General features: G+C 44.5%; 1 protein-coding gene across 3 annotated transcripts in view; it reads left to right on the plus strand.

The window, feature by feature from the left end:
* C8H10orf90 (chromosome 8 C10orf90 homolog) overlaps positions 1-21,590 on the plus strand; it is a 229,363-nt gene that overhangs the window by 199,329 nt on the left and 8,444 nt on the right. For all 3 annotated transcript variants that reach the window (XM_057778857.1, XM_057778859.1, XM_057778858.1), the window contains 2 exons: positions 1,194-1,378; positions 3,467-3,644. In XM_057778857.1, coding sequence (XP_057634840.1) covers positions 1,194-1,378; positions 3,467-3,644 — 363 coding nt within the window. The remainder of the gene's footprint in view (positions 1-1,193; positions 1,379-3,466; positions 3,645-21,590) is intronic.

Consider the following 21,590-nt stretch of genomic DNA (forward strand, 5'->3'; position numbering starts at 1 on the left):
ACATGGGTGGTACCAGCCAAGGGAGCCTGGGTCATCTGGGGGGCAGAAGGGGGTAGAGAAGCTGAGTAGAGAAGGATCCAGCCAGAGAGAATACAGCTATAAGCAGTGATAGGAGAGGCATGGATGAAATGTCTCTGGTGTCCAGGAAAGCCTCCTCCTAACCGTCTTGCCTCTCCCAGAAGAACCACCCCTTTCCAGGCCCTATCCCTGGTGCTGTGAATACATGTAAATTAAGTAGTAGATGGTACAGTGTGGTTAAGGCATGATCCTAAACCCACCTTATGATTAGGCTGCAGAATGTAGGCAGCAGGAATGCATCCTGTCTTAAGAAGGGAAGGAGGGGCCCTGACAGTCAGGACTCAGCCTGGAGATGAGGATTTGTGAGGCAGCAGAACCAAAGGCACTTAGTAGAGGTCAGAGGTCATTTGGGGCAAGAAGGTGCTGGGTTAGGACAAAGAAGGAGTTAGGTGAGGCTGGGGCTGAGAAGTTGTGGTAGAGAGTTCAGGAGTTCAGATAGGGAGGGCTATGGTGATAGAAGGGACCTATCCTTGCATTTGCCGTCAAGGCTTAATCAGGAAGTAACCTGGGACAGCTATTCATTCCGTTCTACTCACCCCAGAAATGGCCTCATCTGGGCCACTAAGGGGCCAACTCATATTCCGACTCTTTCCACAAGAGGAAACTAAAAGGGCCCCAGGAAAGGGGCCCCACCAGCTTCGAGAGAGAAACCGCTGATTACTTTTGTGAAGCCAGTGGTCGACTCTAGAAAATTAAGGGGAGGGCTGCGTAATTGAACAGCATCCCTGGTCATTATATCATTAGTGTGGCAAACACGAGACAGATTAATATGCTGTCTTGAAACAAGTGAACTGTAATAATTACACGCTTAACATGAAATCCAGACTAAAATAGTCTCCTCTCATCCCAAGCAAAGGCATTCTGAACACTGCAACCTAAGAAACACCTCCCTGGCCTAACTTGCTAGTCGTGGACTTGGGATGACTGCCCCGGTGACAAGGGCAGCCGTGAAGGTCTGTGATGAGATGGGATCCCATGAGCTTAACAAGGTCCATTAATAACTCACTGGCACCTCTCTTTTCTAAACTGCCTTGTGTGTCTTCTTCTTGTGTCTGGGAGCTGGGCGAGAGAGCCGCTGGGTGCCCTCTAAATGGGCTGTAAATCTGCCTTCCTAGATTACACCTGCTGCGACTTGGTTGTAAAACTAAAGGAATGCAAGAAGCACGAGAACCTCCTTGCCACTCCTGAGCCCTCACCAGCAATACCCTCTCCAACAGCCGCAGAGGAACCAAGGAGCTCTGACCCGTTAGAAGGGAGTTCTGAGCCTCGGCACCTGCTGGCAAGCTCCATGACCTTGCAGGTAAAAGGCCATCAGCTCCTCCCCATCCTGCTGACCTCTCTCCCAGGGGAGACTTCTCCTGGGGAGTGTGGCATGCACCTTGACCTCACTTTTACCTGTGACTTCAAGTCTCCCTGTCTGTGTCACTGGCCCCTCCCTAACCCTCTCTCTCTTCGGCTGATTGCCTCCTGGAGACAAGGACACAGGTGGCTCTGCCAGGTAAGAATGAGGACTATGGGTACTAGCAACCATGACCATAGCAATGAAAGAGTGCCCAGAGGTCATGTGGATCACTTCACATTGGATTTTCAAAAAAATTCCTATCAGATGAGAGTCCCTATACACCCCTATACACCCCGTAGTCAGATGAGGGTGCACAGTCTTTAAGAGATTCCCAAATCATGCAACCGTGAGTTGAAAGATACGAAGGATTTTTCTTTTAGTTCCTCCTCTGATTATAGAAGTAGCATACATATATTGATTAAAGGTATAACATTTAAGAGGGTGGATGACCTCAGAGAAAATTGCCACCACTAGCATTCTGTATAGCCTTTTGGGGGAGGCCCTGGCCATGGGGTGCACCTCTCTCTGGATGAGAAGAAAGCTCCATTGGCTCACTGCTTCAGCCCTGAACCTCGATGAGCCTGCGATAAACATCCAGGGCATTCCCCAAATCCTGAACCACTAAGATGTCTGCAGAGGCACGGACAGTGAAGCAGCAACCACACTTGGGCCAGCAGCCCATTCTCAGGGCCTTTATCTCCAGCCTTGACCCTTCCACAAAGCTTCTGCACATTTAGTGACTGGTGAGTCAGACACTCGGTAGCCAATGGCTCACATTGCCAAAGAGACTCCTTGATCACTGTAGCTGCCAGGGGCCCATGCATGATGCAGATGGAGCTCAGAGTGTGTTCCTCTCTGAGCCCTCAGTGGCAGGAAGGGGACTAGGACCAAGGAGCACTTCTAGCCTGGCAGCATACCCAGCGAACCTGTGCTGAGCCCCTGCTGTAGGCAGACCCATGACAGTGCCTGTGAGACATACGGAGTTATTAAGATGTGTCATGTGTCTTTTTCTACAGTTTAGCATAGGGACAGCCATGTGGGACTCACTCTTGCACAAGGTAATCTTTGAGGGTACCACAAAGCTCTGGTTGACCTTGAAGACCCAGTAAAACCTATTGGGAGTAGCTGCCATTGGCACGCTTTCTAATAGAAAGATTTGAGCAGAGACATTCAAGGGCTTGGGAGTTGGTACAACGAACGGCAGCAGGGGATAAGTGTGAGGTGTATACTACTGAGCACCAGCACAGTGTCCACTAAGCTACCCTGAGCCCCATTGCTTATATCTGTCCAATAGGAACAAAGACGACTGACTTCCAGAATCCATGTGGGGATTCACAAAGAGAACGGGTACAAGTGACTTCCCCATCATCTACCATGGCAGTTCTGCAGTAGTGCTTTGTGCATTGAGCACAGAGGGAGAGACCACTGTGGAGATGGAGGGGATTCTGATCTCTCCTGGGATGCTCACAGAATCCCTCTGTCTCGCAAAGACGCCTACCCTTTTCTACCCAGGAGAAGCAGTTCCCGTAAGCCACAGATAGGACTTCTGAAAAGCCATTTTCTATGCCAGGATGACCATGCATGTGCTCCTTAAGACTCCCCCTCCCCCAGCAGAAATGAGTATGCAACTTTCTAGCACCCGCATTCCAATCCCACCCATCTCTCTTAGAATGCCAAATTGCAGACCCCTCAGATTTGGGTTCCTCTGCAGTGAGTGGTTTGGCAGCGTGAATTCACAAGTGGGCAGATGTTGGTCGTTGGTAGTCAATGACTTCAATGCTAGTTTTGCTTGGTCCTGCTGCAATGGGGTCTGTGCTGCAGGCTGGAACTGACCTCCAGCAGCTTGTCATCAGTGTGCCCATACCATCTTTACACATGGGCATGGGGGGGGGGGGGATGATGACATGGATTTACACTGTGGCTTTTGCCCGCTGAGGGTTGTGTTCTTGATTGGATCCCGCTGGGTAAATGGAATGGATGTGTCGTTTCCTGGTCTCCCTTCTCTCAAAAAAATAAAATCTGAAATCTGTTCTTGGTCCCAATTAGGAAGCGCTGGAAGTCCGTAGACCTCAGTTCATTTCTCGCTCACAAGAACGGCTGCAAAAACTTAAGCACATGGTACAGCAAAGAAAAGCGCAACAAAAGGAAAACCTGGGGCAGAAGCAGAGCCTACTTCCTGTCCGTGCCCACAAGAAGCAGTTCACCGTCCCCCATCCTCTTAGTGGTAAGCTGCAGGTGGCTCAGGAGGCCTGAATAGAGGGGGGACAGGTATTCTCAGGCCTGGAGCCTGCACTGAAGGTTCAAACGATGATATCAGTGATCTCGAATGATGTTACTGGCATGCACAGACCTCAGCATCCTGAAGCCTTCTCTGGGAGCCAGCTCATTGTGAGAGGTCACATATGGGCATGCAACTCAGCAGAAATAACTTGGGACGCAGATTTGCCATTCCAGCTGGGAAAGGATCCACATCACTGTAGGAGCCAGGATAGCAAGTTCAAATTCTTGACTCCTAACGGATGTTTGCGAGCGATCTCCTCTGCCCTTTATAGATTGCAAAACAGACCTTGGGGCGAGAAGTTGACTCCAGCTTGTCTGCATCAACATTTGTCATCTTGAGACCTCTTCCTGCTATGAGCTCAGAGGAAGGATGGCCAGCTTGCCCAGCACTGCGAAGGCCAGGGTCAAGTCGACCCTGAGAGGCAGGGCACTCTTGTCAGAGCAGGAGTTAGCAGTGACCTTTACTGGGCCAGCACTATGTGTATGTGGGTGGGTGGGTGGGGGGGGCTGGGAACATGACCGTGAGGAAGGCTGACCTCAGTCTTCTTCATGGACCTCATAAACAGGCCCTTGAACTAGCAAGAATAACAAGAGATGAAGACAAAGACTGGAATATCAGAGCACTTACGAAGGGGCTGCCAACCCAAATCTTAAAATCTTGAGGCTTGGAGAAGCCTTTGGTTTATGGCTATGAATGCAGGAATGAGGTCTCTAGGAAAATGTTTTGGACCCCGGGAGGTGAAATCATGAGTGTGGTTCTGAGTAAAAGTCCTCTGGGGGAAATAACCATCTTCAGTAAAGTGCAGCTTAGCAAGTTTACCAAGCTCTCAGGAGGAGGGAGATGCAGGAGACAGAGAAGAGGGCCTCTGTAATAGGTTCCTATTAGACACGGCTGTGGGTAGACTGGCTTCTTCCTGCCCTCTGAGCACTTCAGGAGAACTATCTAGAGATCCCAGCAAGGGCGATCTTGAATGCATTGTTGTTAGGCAGGGGATCTGGCAGGTTACCTGCTGCTTCCATCCCGTGACACATTCTAGGATGATGAGAAACAAAGACAGCCAGTTAGATGTGCAAAGGGCTGGCCCAATGCACACTGGGTGTCTAGCTAGTGTTCCAAGCTAGGTGCGGGCACAGACTTAGTCTAGATGTGTTCTCTAGGAGAACCATTAAGTCTCTAGTTCAACAAAGAGCAGCTGTTTCAGGCACAGCTGTCTCAAGGCACTGTGAAGACCAAATGGCAGCCACAGTGGGAGTAACTCCTTGGCACATTCACACACACAAAGCATGAAAGATTGTACTTGGTCAAAGTGTTAGGCTACCAACACCGATGTCAACTGATAATCACAGCAAACACACACACACACACACACAGGATGGCACTGGAGAACCTACAGTGTGTGAAGGAAGCAGCAGAGACCTGTGGCTGTCGGGAGCTTATTCAGTATGGCAGTGTATTCATTCACTTTACATCACTGTAACAAATAATCTGAGACAAACCAGCTTACAAGGAGAAAAGGGTTGATTCAGGCTCAGTTTTTGAAGTTTCGGTATCATCAGTAAGCACCATTGCCTTTCGGCATATAGCGAGGCAGGAGCGCATCACAGTGAGATGTACAAAGTGGAACAAAGATGCTCATCTCCCAGCAGCCAGGAAGCAAAGGAGAGAAGAGACCAAGATCCCACAGTGTCTTTCAAGGGCACATCTCCAATGACCTGAAAATGCCCACTTTACCCCATCTCTTAAAGTCTGTGCTACCTTCTTGCAGCTCCAAGCTGGGGGCTGGGCCTTTCACACACAGAAAGACATACTACAGATCCAAACCACAGCATAGGTGCCATTTCACACACAGAAAGACATACTACAGATCCAAACCACAGCATAGGTGCCATTTTGGGCTCCTCCCCTTCCCATATCGGAGGGGACATGGCTTTTATATACCTACGTTACTTTCTTGCCATGCTCTAAGAAATTGCTATATACATTCCTAAAACCATGAACATACATTCTTTCAGAGTTCTGGGGACCAGGGGTCAAAATAAAGGCACCTGCAGGGCCAGTCCTGTCTGGAGGCTCAGAGCAAAGCACACCACATCCTCTCTCCCAGCTTTGGTGGCTTCTGGCCATCCCTGGTGCTCCTTGGCTCATGCATGGTCCCCTGCAGCCTGCCTTTGTCTTCACATGGCCTTCTTCCTATGTCTGTGTGCCTTTGAATCCAATTTCCTCTTCCCATACTGAACTGAAGTCCACCCATCCAGTGTTACCACATATTAACTTGATTATATCTGCAAGGACCAGATTTCCAGTGACAAGGTCAAAAGAAGGTCACAGTCACAGTTTTAGGAATTTGGACTTGAATGTATCTTTTTGTGTATATGTGTGTGGGGAGGGTACAACTCTGATTGCAACATTAGTCAGTTTTGATGTTTTTCCCAAACAAATCTAAGTTCATGTGCCTCTAAATGAACATTTAAAAACTGTATATAATAAAAGGAGCCCAGTCTGGATTCATAGTGTTAAATAACCAGTCACCTTTTTATTCCCCAAATTCCAAGACAGTTCTGGCCACTGGAATGCTCTTGGGGGGACTTGACCAGCATGGATTTTACGGCCATTCCAACTGTCCCTGTGGTACGGACGTGTTGAGGAGAGCTTTATTTCTGTGTTTGTTTGTGTTAGGTCAGATCAGACAAGTCCTGAAACCAGAGCCTTGTGTAAGCTCAGGCTAGCGAGAGGGAAGGTTTAAGGCCCCATTAAACAAGTCTACAGTATGCATCTTGTCTTCAGCCTGTCTGCTGGCAAGATGATAAAAGCAAAATGCAGCTGTTTCCTTACATGCTAAATTAGTTCATAAATCATGTGTGCGAATGAGCCCTGGCTGCAGCGTTGAGACATCTGATGGAAGGAAGGCTCAGGTTTGCTTTTCCATGCTGGGGTAGCTGCCTCTGATCAGAAGCAGTCTTGGCTCAGGGACAGACCCAAGAGCTTCAGGTGGTAGGAGCTTTGGCACCTGACAAGGCTGGGAGAGGCAAGACCCTGGGTGTGCAGGAGCAATGACAGAAGGGACCAGGGGCCAGCTGTTTTGTGTTGCCTGATAAGTTCTAAGCAGTCTCAGAGGCTTGGGGACAGATTGTGGCATGTGTGCGTGCGCATGTGCACACATATGGAGGTGTAAGTGCTAATTAGGGCTAAGGGTCTCTGTTTGAAGGGCAGGGGAAGTTTTATGAGCCGCTGGGGGTGACAGAGGGCTCACGAAGTAGCTTTATAAACTCCTGGCTCTGGTCCCCAGCTCCTGGTGGGGAGCTTCTCATTTCATGGAGGTGAGTGAACACCAGGCAGGTGGGTTCTGGTGCAGGCTGGGTGGGAGGAAAGCACGAGAATGAGAAGTGACGGGAGATGCTCACTGTAGCTATGGAGACGGGATTAAGGGAGATGGGAGGGCCAGGAATCAGCTCAAGGAAAAATGACCACAGGGAGGCTAAATGGTACAGCCACTAAATTCGGTCTCGTGCAGGGGTCAGAAGATGGAGTAGCTTGCTGTGTGGAGGGGCTGAGGGCCAGAAGCAGTAAATGCAGGGGCCAGGGAAGGTCCTGGGGCGTAAGGGGGCAGGAAAGGTTCTTAGGTGGAAAAGAAAGTAACAGGTGGCAATTGTTGAGCTATGTAAGAAAAACTGAGATGGTAAATACTCTAGCCTGCGGGCTTCTGTCTTCCTTCCAGGTCTGCGCTCTGTCGATTCTCTGGGGTCACCTGGAACTATAAGCAAGGCTTCCCCATCAGCTCTTTGCAGGGTCATGAGAGGATTGAATCATGCGTAGAATCTTAGGTAGACTGAGCCTTCTACAAAAGCTAGCCATGACCTGAGGGTTGAATGTTTTTGGAATTAGCTTTTGCTTCTTCCTTTCAAAGGAACCCCAAGCAGAGTAGCCTGACTGTATATGGGAAACATCAAGTATAGCCACGCGGGCACCTGCGGTTAGCAGGGTTTGCACCTGGAACAGGTGGGTGGTGGTCCTCGCCATTCCCTATTGACACAGGACTTCATCCTGTTCAAAGCTCCCCACGCTTGACCTTGACCATCTTCCACTGGAGTCTCGGATTCTCCCTGGGTAACACCCCCATCCTGTTCAGATTCCTTCAGCCAAATCTCTGCCACCTCCTCCCTAGTTAGTCTCATTGTCTATCCTTCTGCACTCCTGGAAGATGACAAAACTCTTGCTGAAAGCAAGTCTGCCCCTTCTCTTGGTAGCACGGCACTCCGCCTGAGCTCATATCCAGCTTCTTTAAACTCTTACCTCTAAAATCTCCCCCTTGACCCCTAAGCTGGAGTATGGAGGCTTTTGCTTCTCCCCTGAACTCTTTTGCAAAGATGAGCTACTACTGCTACCTCAATGCTAGACTCAGCCTGGCAGGGCCCCATACAGCCAGCCTGCATGGCCTGGCTACTACTTCAGCCCATTTCCCAACCTCTATCATGGCCTTCTTCCCTGGTGCTTCCTAATTTGGTTATGTATCTGACCTTTAGGCATGCAGAAAATCCACCAGAAGCCTCTGCTTCCGCTTCCGTAAGCCCCTTTTTCCTCTATGCCCCCATTGCTGTTCAGTTCTTAAAACACTTCTAAATCTCCTCCCTCCGTGCCTTCTCATTTTGGATTATCCTCTGTGGGTGTCCTGGAGGAATGTCCCCAACCAGAAAGAAACATGGGTGGCCCTATGGCACACCAAGACTCCCTGTTGGATCTCGTGAATCAGACGGACTTAATCTGAATTTCATTATCCACACTTTCCAAGGTGAGCCAAGCCTTTCAAATCACGGGCCAGAAGAAGGATGGAATTCTCTAGAAGGCACTTGTAAATTTCCTTTCCCAGAAGATTGTTGACAGTGCTTGGCTGCTTTGCATTCTCGGAGCATCCAGGGGGAGATGTGACTCAGTAGATAAGCCATAGAAGCAGATGCGATCGCCACAGCTTCTGCAGCCAGTCTAGCATCCTTTACTTCTGCCCCCATCTGATCCCAGGAATGGTTTTCCATAAAACATTGAAAGAAATATTTGTGGTCAGCTCTCCCAGTGTTAACCTCAGAGGAATTTTAAAATGTGCTTATCAGAGAAAAGTAAATTTTCCTTTATCAGCTCACAGAAGGAAAAAAACAGGAAGCCTGAGCTACTTGAAGACTCCTGATTCAGAGCCCTTCATGGGCAGACTTAAGACCCTGCGAAGGGCTGCCCTACTGCATTGCTTTGTGCTTTTAAGAAGGGTGGGAATCTAATTCTATAGTAGAATTAGATTTACAGGATGAGGTCATTTCCAATCACAATAAGGACTCGCTGAACATAGTGGACAATGAGGACTACTGAGAACTCAAGAACATTGGCACTGGGTTTTTGATCCTACTGCACGTACTGGCTTTGTGGGAGCCTAGGCAGTTTGGATGCTCACCTTACTAGACCTGGATGGAGGTGGGTGGTCCTTGGACTTCTCACAGGGCAGGGAACCCGGATTACTCTTAGGAATGATGAGGGAGGGGAACTTGATGGGGGAGGGGGAGGGAAATGGGAGGTGGTGGCAGGGAGAAGGCAGAAATCTTAAAGAAAGAAAGAAAGAAAGAAAGAAAGAAAGAAAGAAAGAAAGAAAGAAAGAAAGAAAGAAAGAAAGAAAGAAAGAAAGAAGAAAGAAAGAAAGAAAGAAGAAAGAAAAAGAAAGAAAGAAAGAAAAAAAAAGTCGGAGCCCTGGTCTGCCAGGGGTAGGAAAAATATCTTTCTAAGTGATTTGCCCAGTGGCCTAGGTTTTGTTTTCCAAATGACTTCCTTTGGGCTCCACAAGACCGTTAAGAAATAAACTGTGTGGAAACTCTAAGGAAATAGTTTATGAAGTTTATCAATAGTCTGTAAGTCTCCACTGCTTATGATTCTCAGAGGGGGGAAACAAGTGGAGAGCCCTAGAATCTGAGCAAACAGTTTGATAAAGTTACTATTTGACTAGCAATGGCTGAGGTGGCTTGAAGGCAAGGGGTGTGACTTGTGTTTGAACTTGTCATTTAAGAGCACAGGTGTTGTGTTTTAGCTTTACTCCAGCTTTGTTGGCAAAAATTATACAAACTTGTGCTGTGCACTATCCCTTCATTAAGAAATTGTCTACAAAATAATAAAATGGCTGCCATGTACACAGCCAGCACCCACCTACTTATTCTTTTGTGGTGAGAACCATTAAGATGTTTCAATGAACTTGAGGTTGAATGCTTCCTGATACTCTCTGGTCACCTCAGTGTAAAGCAGATCTTCAGAACATTCTTCCTTTTAAATAACCCAACCTTTATCCCCTTGGCCAGCCTCTCCCAGACCCTCTTCTCCAGCCCCTGAGACCTCCACTCTAGTCTGTGCTTCTGCGAACGCCATTGCGAAGCCCTTCAGTGTTTATCTTTCTCCAGCCTAGTTATTTCATTTATCGTAAGGGTTGTCCATTTTGTAATGACTTTTTCTCTTTTTAAAAAAACCAAAAAATAAAAAATAAAAATAAAGCTGAAACAGTAAATCCCTCCAAAAAATAAAAATAAAACTTAGGCCATATTCCCTTCTACCTTGGTCTCATTTTTATCAGAGACCTCTGCTCATTATATATTGTTGTTATAAACATCATTTTATATATATATAATACATGTGTGTAAAATATAAATTATACATGATTATATATACATACATTACATATTATACATGATATGTATTATAGAGTATATATTATGTATGATTGTATATTATGAATATAATATATGATGTATAATATATATGTCACTACAAGCAATGCAGCAAGAACACAGGAGTGCAGCTGTCTTTCCTACATACCCTTTGATCTCCTTTGAAATACAAGGAAATAGACACCCTGCAGTGTGAGGGCCACATCTTTAGATAGTTCCTTTAGTTCCTGAGGAGTCAGTTCCTACCAGCAGTGTGTAAGGGCCCCTCTTCTTCACTCCTCTCCTGCAGTTCGGGTAGTTCTTTCTTTTTTCCCCATTGCAGCTATCCCAACAGAGATCAGTGGTGTCTTAGAGTGGGCTCAGTTTGTATTTCCGTGTAGTTGGATATTGTGAGCATTTTTCCATACATCTAATGACCACTTGAGAAATGGCTTTTGAGGTCTTTCACACATTTGAAAAGTCAAGTTCTTTTCTTGATGTTGTTGGAGTATTTTCCTCATATATTTTAAAAATTAACTTTTTATCGGATGTATGGTTTACAAATATCTCCTCCTGTCTTACAGGTTATCTCTTCATGTGGTTAATTTTTCTCTTGGGCACACAGAGTGTTTTAATTAGAATCTTCTAACTAAGCTTTTGGTTCTTGTGCTTTGGGAGTCATAATTCAAAAACGCATTGTCTGGAACAGTGTCATGGAGCCTTTTCCAAATGTTTTCTTAAAGTGGTTTTACTCTTCAAGGTCCTACCCTTAAGTCTTCAGCCCATTTTGAATTGATGGTGGGAGATAAGGGTTCATTTTTATACTGCATATTGCAACACCATTGATTGAAGTGACTGTCCTTTGTCCACTGTGTGTTTTCAGTGATTTTGTCAGAGATCTGTTGAACATATGTGGAGTTATTTCTGTGTTCTCTATTCTGTTCTGCAATCTGTATGCTGGTTCTAGGCTGGAGTCCTACTGTTTGATCACTATTGCTTTATGGTAGATAGTAAAGTCAGGTAGCATGGTGCCTCTAGTGGGTTCTTTACTTGAGGTGCCTTTGTTTAGCTAGGGATTTTTGTTGATTCATGTGAATTTTAGCAATTTTTCTTGTTTTGTAAAAAATGTCATCTTGGGAATCATATAGGCATTGCACTGGATGTGTAGATCATTTTGAGTTGTAAGGGTATTTCAACAATATTCTTTAAATTCTTTTAAGAGGGGTTATATTTCCTCTTATTAACATCATTTCCAATTCCTCAGCATTTTATAGTATAAACCTTTCCTAGCCTACTTAAATTTATTCTTATTTTCATTTTTGGTGAAGCTATTAATATGGGAAACTCCTTGATTACTTTTCCATCTATTTCATTGATAGCATATGAAACGACGATTATGTATGTGCTGGATCTGGTTCTTATTCCAGAAGTTTTAGCTACTATCTTCAGGAATTCCTCCATGATAAGGTCATGTCTTCTTCATACAAAGATAATCTCCCTTCTGGATGCCCCTTGTCTAGTTCTACAGACAAACGGAAGTGGCGACGGTGGCCATCCTTGCTTTGTTCCTGTTCTTAGTAGGAAAACTACCACGTCTGTGGTGTTCATTGTGATGTTCACTTTGTCATTTGTGCCCCGAAGTATGCTGAAGTATATTCTCTCTTTACTTCATATCTTAATACGTTGAGTTTGGTTTTGCTTTTTATCATTACAGGATGTTGAGATTTGCCAAATAATGGTTTTCCTCTTTGGCTCTATTAATAGTGTGCAGCACACACACACAAGGGAACAATCATACTTGACAGGTGAACAAGCCTTTAAATCACTAGGTGATACTGAGTTCATCTTACTCATTGTTCATCAAAAATTTTTGCCACGAAGTCCATCACTCAACTATGTTTGTATAGATTGGCTGCTAAGGTAACACAGCCACTTAAAATTAATTTAAAGAATTCTCTCTTCAGTTGTCTGCAAGTGCCCAGGAACCTCTATTGGAGCTCACTGAGCTCTTATGTAGAAGCCAACAGTGAAGCCTTCAGGCTTCTCCTTGGTGGGATTTTTTTTTTTTTAAGTTTCTACTTGAATATCTTCACGTGCTATTAGCCTGCCCTGGTTTTCTCTTTCTTCTAGACGTATTCTTGGTAGATTTTGTCTTCTCGGGAATTTATGCCCTTCTTCAAGGGTATCTGAGTTGTAGATATAATTGTACACAGCTGTCTCTCAGGGTCCTTTTGTATTTCTGTGGTATCAGTTGCAATGTCTCCCCTAATTTTCGATTTCATTCTTTTGAGTGTTTTTTTTCTTAATGTAAATGTTTGTCAATTTTCTTTATCTTTTCAAACCCAACTCACATTTTAAAATGAATATTCTCTGTGTGCCTTTATGTGTGCACATGCTAGCCTCTGCATGCATGTGGGGGTAAGGTGAGAACTTCTAGAAATCCATTCTCCTTCCTACCTTTGCATGGATCTAGCAATGGAAATCAGGCTTTCTGGCAAGCACCCTTACTGGCTGAGCAATCTCATCAGCTCTCAAACCCAACCCTTCACTATTTCAATCCTTTGTGTTTTTACAATCTTTATTTCACTTGTTTCTGCTTTCATTGTTGTCAGTTCCTCCTCCTTCTAACTTTGGCCTTAGTTTGTTCTTAATTTCATTCTTCGAGTAGAGAATGTTACATCTTGTGAACTCTTCATGAGTATAGGCATCTGAACTTCCCTCTCAGAGCTGCTTTTGCCAATCCTGTGTGTATTGGTCTGCTTTTCCACTTCTTTGCATTCTTCTTCAGCCCTTTGGTTGTGCTGATGCATCTTATTTAATCTCCATATATTTGTGAACTTTTCTACAACTGGTTTTCACTTTATACTACTGTGACTATAGAATTTTAGCCTTATGCTTGCTGAGGCATGCCTGTGGCTGAACACATATGTCCCAAAGCATGTATTTCATGCTGTTAGAAAAGAATGCATTTTTTGATGTTTGGAGGTAGAATGTTCTATGTATGTCTATTAGGTGTATTTGATTTAAAGGATAGCTAAAGTTGAATAGTTGAATGATTTTGCATTGATTTTCTGTCCTTTGACAGAATCCATTATTGAAAGTGAGATCGTATATAGTCCCCCAGGATTGTGTAATTCTCTTCAGGCCTGTTACTTACTTGATACATTTAGGTATTCCTATGTTGAGTGCACATGCATGCATGTGTGTGTGTATGTATGTATGTGTGTGTGCTTGTATATGTGTTTTATACTCTTCATGAATTGCCTCCTGTTCTTTAGTAATATTTCCTTTTATTGCATTGTTGACCTCATCTTTACATAAACCTCCTTGTCTCTCTCCTCATGTTTAGCTTGGCCTAATTGGTCCTGATCTACGCATAGCCTCTCTTGGTTGCTTTGGTTTCCCCTTTACATGAAGCATCTTTCCTATTGCTATCCTTCTAGTCTACGTACCATTAAAGCTCGAGCAAGTTCTCATAAGCAGTATACATACAGGTCTGTTTTGTTTTGTGTTTATTTATTTATATATAAATAAATATTTATTTATGTATATTTTAATTTTTATTCACCTGGGAGAAGGCCTTGCTATACCCCAGGCTGACATTGAACTAGAAATGCTCTACAGTCTACTCCCCAAGTACTAGGATCACAGACCTGTGCACTCCACCTGACTGTTTCATCCGTACTTTTCACTCTGTGACTTCGCCCCCCTTATATTAAGCGTATGGATGTTTTGCCTGGATGTATGCATGTTATCACATACATGCAGTGCCTGCGGAGGCCAGAAGAGGAGGTCAGATCCCCTGGGGCTAGAGTTAGAGATCATTATGAACTGCCGTGTATGTGGGTGTTAGTAATTGAACCCTGGTCCTCTGGAAACACATTCACAGCTCTTAAACACTGAGCCATCTCTCCAAACCTGACTCTGACATTTGGTAGAGAATTTAATTCATTTACACTCCAGATAATTGATGAAAAGTAAGAACTTCCTAAAAATTTTCTCCTATATTTTATAGCTTCTTGGTGGTTTTCCTTTCCTTGATGTCTTCTGTGTTAATATTTTGTAGTGATGGAATTAGCCTTTTTTATTTTTTAAGTAACGTTTCCATCCATTCTTTGAGAATTTCATAATGATCATTTTCATTGCCCTTCCAACTCCTACCCACCTTCCTACCTATCCAATTTGTGTGTGAGTGTGTGTGTGTGTGTGTGTCTTTTAAACCAACCAAGTCTCAGTTGGTATTGGCTGACTACTACTTGGGTGAGGCCTGTGTTGGAGTGTAGTTGAAATACCAAATGTCACTCCATTGGAGAAACTGACTTTCCCTCTCCAAGCAGCAATCAAACTCCAATAGCTTATTAACTAGTGCTAGGACCTCGTGTCCCCCTCCCCTAGTTTGCGCCTGTATAACAAGCTGCTTAAACTAGTAATAGTTCAACCTTACTTGATTATTTAAAAAGCATTTATTTATAAAGTTTGAGGGTTCATGTACTTGGAATACTGGAATAGGAAAAATTTTATGTCTCAAAACTACCCCTCCCCACAAAACACCTCCAACTATATTTTTCTTCCACACTACCAATATTTTACTTTTTGGTGTAATCACTTACACGGTTCAGATTGCATCTCCCTTACCTTACCTATTTTTAATCAGCCCTATCTTTTCACCTATTAGAGGTAGGAATCACTTTTGCACCAGCATCGCAGCATTAGAATCCTCTGATTTGGGCTGCCTATGCACTTTCTCAGTGGTGTTCACACTATGGGTTTTCCTGTTGAGTTTGCAACTTTTTGTTTCTACCTGAAGAATGTCCTTCTCCATTTGCTGCAAAGCAGGCTGAATGGACTTCTTCAGGGAAAGCCTTTATGCATTTATTTCTGGAGTGCTTTGTCAACTAAAGTGTATCGGGTCAGCATTTCTGCTGTGGCTTCTCTTTAAGCTTTGAGATATGTCCATCCATCGCCTCTTCGAAGTTGATGTCAGCTGAGAGATCTGAATGCCCTGGGTAACATGAGCGTCTTCTTTCTCTGTCTACTTCCAGAACTCTGTGTGTTTGATTTTGGCAGTTTCACTGTGTGTGTTGGTGTAGTCTTCTCTGAGAGAACTCTGATTGGAAGCAGTTGAGACCCCTGCACTTAGGCATTCATAACTTTCGCCAGACTTTCAGCTTTTTTTTTTTTAAATTAACTCTCTGCCCCTTTCTCTTTCTCTTTTGGAATCTTGTAATACAATATTTTAGGTTTCTTAATGATGTCTCCTAAAGTATGGAGACTTTCTCTATTCTTTATTTTCCTATGACTAGATATTTTCAAATAACCTGTTTTTGAGTTCAGAGTCTTCCTTCTGCTTGATCAGTCTGACTATTGACAATCTAATATATTTCTCATTTTATTTATTGTAGTTTTTAGCTTCAGAATTGCGAAGCTCCTTCTCTTTCAAAAGAACCCATTTCAATCTAGTAAGCTTTTTATTTTGTTCATTTGCCATTTTCCTAATTTCATCAAATTGTTTCTTTGTGTCCTTTTATATTATGGTGAGCTTCCTTCAATCATTTTGAATTCTTTTTCAGGGAATTCATGGATCTCAGTCTCTTTGGTGTCAGCTGCTGTACAATGGTTGTATTCTTTGGAAGTGTGTGTTTCCTTGGATTTTCATGTTTCTTGCCTCGTATTGATATCTACACATGTAATGAAGTGGTAACTTCTCCCAGGCTTTACAAACTGGCTCTTCGGGGTTAAGGGTAGTCTTCTCTATGGATGGGTGTAAGTGAACTAGTTGGGTGGCTGTGCCACCTCTGGACCTAGTGACAGCACAGTGAACTAAGTCTGTGTAGCTGTTAGCTGAGGTTGGTTATACCTCATTACTTGTGTCCATAGTGGCAGCAAGGGCTGTCGGGGTCCTCCTGGTCTGTCTTCTACTGAGGAAACCATAGGCAAGGAGCCTCTCTTGGCACTTGGTCTGGCTTTCAGTAGTGATGGCAACAATGTTATTCATGATGCTGTGCAGTTGCCATGGGTTCAGGGTCTGAAACACAAGCACTTTTTGAAGAGATCAAGGACTAGAACCTGCATATTTTTCAGAAAATGTGAAGTATACCAAACTGTATAATAATAATTATGATTATTATTATATAACAATTAATAATAATAATAGCTATTGTTATTACTATTCACAGCAGCAGCAAGGTTAGGTTTTGCTATGTAGTTATGGCTGACCTGGTATTTAGTATGTATCTTAGGCTATTCTCAAACTCATGGCAGTCCTCCTGCCCCAACTTCTTCAGTGCTAGAATTATAGGTATGTGTTACCTTGACTAACCAGGTTTTCTTTGATTGATGAAGATGAAATCCCATCCAATGAGCACTGATACTTTAAAATATAAATTACATTTAAAATTATAAATAATAAAATATAAATTAGTAAATATATAAATTATATGTATATAAATAAAATATCAATTAGTAAAATATAAATTAGTTAAATTTAATGGTTAATGTCCTGGAGTTGATTTTTTTCTTTTCTCAGTGTCCTCTAGTCCAAGACTACCTACAGTTTCAGAGGAGGAGCTATATCTCTTAAAGTTATTTTGAAAAATGTTGGTGCTTTTTCTAGTGTTTTCTCTCAGAAGTTCATAATGTCTGGGGCTGTTAAAGACACTTAAAAATCCTTCACTGAAGATAAGTTGATTGACAATCTTATCAATCTTGGACTGTTTCAAAAGTCCACTTTGAAGACATTGTTCTGAGATTTTTGTTTTTTTCTTTGTTTATGCCCATCACACTTACAAAAGAAGCCCCAACTAGAGCTGCAATTTTCCCCATTTTCCTTGGGGATGCAGGACTGTGAGGAAAGGTTCTCCCTGTCACCCTGTGGTGCTTTGATTCAACAGTGCCTAGAAGGGATGGCTGGAGCCCTGAGGCCTGTCTGGCCAGCAGACAGTACTGGGCCTATTTCTATCAGTGACTAATTCTTCCTCACTGGAAGGTTGCCTAGCTCTGGTCCTTGCCCAGAACTGTGTCCATGCTGGCTCCCATGTAATCTGTGATGGTGCCCAGCGTAAAATTTCTGGGAAAAGAAGAGACTGTCACAGACCCTTGGGAAGTGCTTCGAAGATGCCAGCATACAAAATAAGCACAGAAAAGAGAGCCTGCCAGACAGAGCAGAGCCTGAGCTGACAAAACGACCAGAAGATGGAGTGGATGGTGGAGACCTGACCTGGGCTGCTTCCCCCGGGAGTGGGGCCTGATGCTGTGTTGTCATGGCATGGGGAGGTTCTGTGAATACACAAAGCCCAGCTTCTAGACTCAGCAAATGGAAACGTCTAATGCTGGCGGGTCAGTTACTTTTCTCATTCTGTTGTTCAAATAACTGAGAAAAGAAGCCCCGGGATCGACAGGCCCCTCGGTTTAAGGGTGCAGCCATTATGGTAGGGAATGCATACTGGCAGAGCTGGGGTCACTGCATCTGTAGCCAGGGTCAATATGAGCTCTCACCCCAAATCGGAGTGGCATTTCAGATCCACCATGGTTAAGTTCTTGTATAATTAGGTTCCATGGAGCCTCTAAGATGTTATCTGTAATTTAAGGGCTTTGTTATTGATCGTAAGGGCAGATTTAGCTGGGTATTCTATGTCTGGCATTCCTGTCTCAAGGCTGCAAAGTCCATGGGGGCTTGGCTAGCTTCTTACCCTTTACACTACATTTGTCATAGTAACATGCCCTCACATATAGGTGTCTTAGCTCTTTGTCAGTTTGACACAGTTAGACTTAGCTATGATTCAGGCAAGACGAAAGAATCACCCTGAGTACGTCACAAAAGCATACTACTTAACTTACGGACGCTTATATTACCTTTATGTAGGATCTCCTGTTTTGTTGAATTAGATCACTAAGGATTGGGGGGTCCTTTAATTTCAAGGTCAAATGAAGCTGCCCATCTTCCAAGTGGAGTTTCTTCTATTTCCTAGACATTATGGAAGCTCCTGGGATGTAGCAGGCATATGCCTTCCTGGACGTTGCCAGGGGCCCTTTGGTGTTCACTTTGGGGTTTCTGGTCTCAAGGAAGGTAGGGATCTGGTTTAGTTTGGCAGCCTCTGTTGCCACCAACACTAATGAATGGAATTTCTGTAAGTGTGACTTATGGGCTCATGTGTCCTTTGAAATCTTTAGAAAGTGTTACAGGCTAAACCTACAGGCTTTCATAGGGAACTGCTGAAGGTTGCTTGATCCGTTGCTGGGCCAGGCACTAAGTATCAGTGTGGGACATCTCATGTCTTCTGATTAGAGGTATAGAGTGTGGATAGGGAGGAGAAGGTACTGAACTGGGCAGTGGGAAGGGATGGAAAAAGGACTCTCCTTGCCTTTGGGGGCTTATATGGCACTTTGGGGAAAGGAGGCAGATAAACAGCTATAATCCAAATCTAGACTCCTATAGGAGAGGGCCTATAGATGGGGTCAGGGGAAGGATGACAGGGTTGGTGCTCACGGGTCCCAGAAGAGCAGGATGGCTATGGAGTGCATCAGGAGCCTATTTCCCTGCACAACTGGTCCCCATCCTTGTTTTCTTTGTGTGGCTGGCAGCCCTGTTACTGCCCGTCACAGCAGGGAGGTCCTGGCTGCCCTAGTCTCGGGGGCCCTTTCACTCCCCCTCCACACAGGACACTCTGAGGCTAAGTCCTTCACTCCCTATCACCTTGTCTTCTCACAGTAACCCTCAGATGGTGACCCTGATCTCAGCTTGAGGAAGACTCTCTGCAGAAAAAACGCTTTCCCCAGTCTGCCTGGAACCTCTACCCCATCTTATGTCTCAATGCCATTTGTTTTCTAGAGATTTTCTTGGGATTTTTTTTTTTCTTCCTTTAGTTCAGAAGGGACAGAGAGCTATTCTGCCTTTTGAAACTCTCATGTGTGTTTGCATGATACTCGGCACACAGCTTCATTTTCACAGCCACAGCAGCCGCTCTGGGGCTTGCACTTCTGTCCTGTGCTCCTGGATCAAGTTGTTCACCAAGTGCAGCTGTCAGCAGGGACAGGATTCCGCATAAGTGGGACAGGACTCTAGAAAGGTATGGTTAATTCCTGAAGTTCTCTTTAGACCAAGCTAGATCACTCCACTATTGTCAATGTCAGATGAATTTGTGGCCCCATGGCTATGAGGTAGGCAGACATGATGCATGCAATCCAACTGAACTAAATCTCAGAAACCACGGTGTGATGGCTCCAGCCAGCTGTTAGCGGAGATCACTCAACGAGCAGCCTTGTAGTCTTAGAATATATGCGGAGGTGCCCTAGAACACACCGCATACCCACTCTCCCCAGAAGGCCAGTCTTAAATGCTTTTATAGAAGACTTCAAGAGGAGCAGACCAGGCACCTACTCCCCAAGGCAGCATATTGGCTCTGCTGTGTTCCAATAGGCAGGACTTGGTGTGAGTGTTTCTCAGGGGAAGTAATCATCTCTATAACATTCTTTCAAGAGCTCAGGGTGACCAAGGAAAGGCTCCTGGGGATTCCTTGTTGGAATAGATCTTGTAAGATTGATTGTCACATAAACCACTGAAGAGGGAAGGTGATGCTTTGCCATCCAGTGGGAGCTGTAAATGTTTGCGGGAGGCAAGAGTCTCAGCCCCTAGCAACCAGCTGTGCTGGCATCAGGGTGGTCCTGGCTGCTTACTGGTGACATGACACTGTCAAGAGGCTGCATGCTGAGGCTGCCTGTCCCCATATGTGTTCTCACTCATAACTGGTGTAGAGATTGTAATAAATACCTGCGCATGATTATATAAGTCAATGAGATTTGGAGACTTGAGTTTTACAGAAACAGCATTCAAAAGGGGGCTTGGTACCTAGTTGCCTGTTGACTTTGAAACGAACAGGGGCTTAGGAATGCCTGGCCTTGCCAAATGATGTCAGAAAGAGGGCCTGGTAGTGATGGTGGTGGTAGTGTGTGTGTGTGGTTGTGTGTATGTGTGTGTGTGTGGTGTGGTGTGTGGTGTGTGTTATGTGTGTGTATATGGTATGTGTGGTGTGTGTATGTGTAGTGTGTATATATTAGGGATGGTGCATGTGTGTGGTGTGTGTGTGTATGTGGTGCATGTATGGATGTGTGGTGTTTGTGTGGTGCATGTGTGTGTATGTGGTGCATGTATGGATGTGTGGTGTATGTGTGGTGTGTGTGTGGTGTGTGTGTTCTCCAGAATGTAGCTTACCTTGGAAATTTTAATGGAGAGAAGTCCCCTCTATTTGAGTGATACTAGAGTAAATATAATTGTGGTCTCTTCCCTCCAAAGCAATCAGAATATACACAGCTCTAAGAAAATCCATAAAAGATCCAGAAGGAAGTTGAAAATGGTTCTCACCAGTGCCTTAGTTTTATAAGAGGAGAATTTCTGTAAGCAGGAATGAACAGATGGGATTTCACTGTATCTTCGAGCAAAGCGTACATCTCACAAATCAGCGTGAGGGAGGAAGGCTTTATGCTGGCTCTCAGTTGGAGGATGCCAACCTTTGTGGCCAGGGAAGACACAGCAGCAGAAGCAGCTCACAGCTGTGGCAGTAAGAATATGCTTTTACCTGGGTGGATCGAGAAGTAGAGACCCAGCGGGAAGCCAAGGCAGCCTATAGAAACTTTAAGACCAACCCCCTAGCATCCCATTTCCTCCAGCAAGGCCTTACCTTCAAACGTGCTACCAAGTAGTCTAACTCATGAGTTCCTGGGGAACATGTACCATAATCTATCCCATGAAATGAATCCCACATGAGTCATACTGTCTGTGTCCTTGAAGAGCTATAAAAGGAAGAGTATGTGGGAAAACGAATGTGGGATTGATCTCATGAGAAATGGAAGAACGCTTGTTCCTAGTTCTCAGAAAACATTCTGTAGCCACAAGTGGGTGGTTGTGTGTTGCAGTCAAGAGTGCCCATGTAAAGCACTAGGCTAATAGAGACTGAAACCCAGATTTGCCTCTCACTGATGCACAGTGAACCTGGCAGGTAAAACCTTGGAAACAAATGGACCCTGGCCCTTTAAACACAGAACATGGTCAACGTCACAAGGTTGGGAGGAAGAATGTGATCATGGGAGGACACTTCTGCATATGCAGGCAAGATCATTGTGATCACTCAGATGCCCAATGTCCCCACCTCTGCCTGCCCATGCGCCCGCACAAACTGCCAGACCCCATTTGAGATACTTTGTCAATTACTGCAACCAAGAATCACCAGCA

This window comes from Chionomys nivalis, chromosome 8 (genome assembly GCF_950005125.1).
Source record: "Chionomys nivalis chromosome 8, mChiNiv1.1, whole genome shotgun sequence".
In the NCBI taxonomy this organism is placed as follows: domain Eukaryota; kingdom Metazoa; phylum Chordata; class Mammalia; order Rodentia; family Cricetidae; genus Chionomys; species Chionomys nivalis.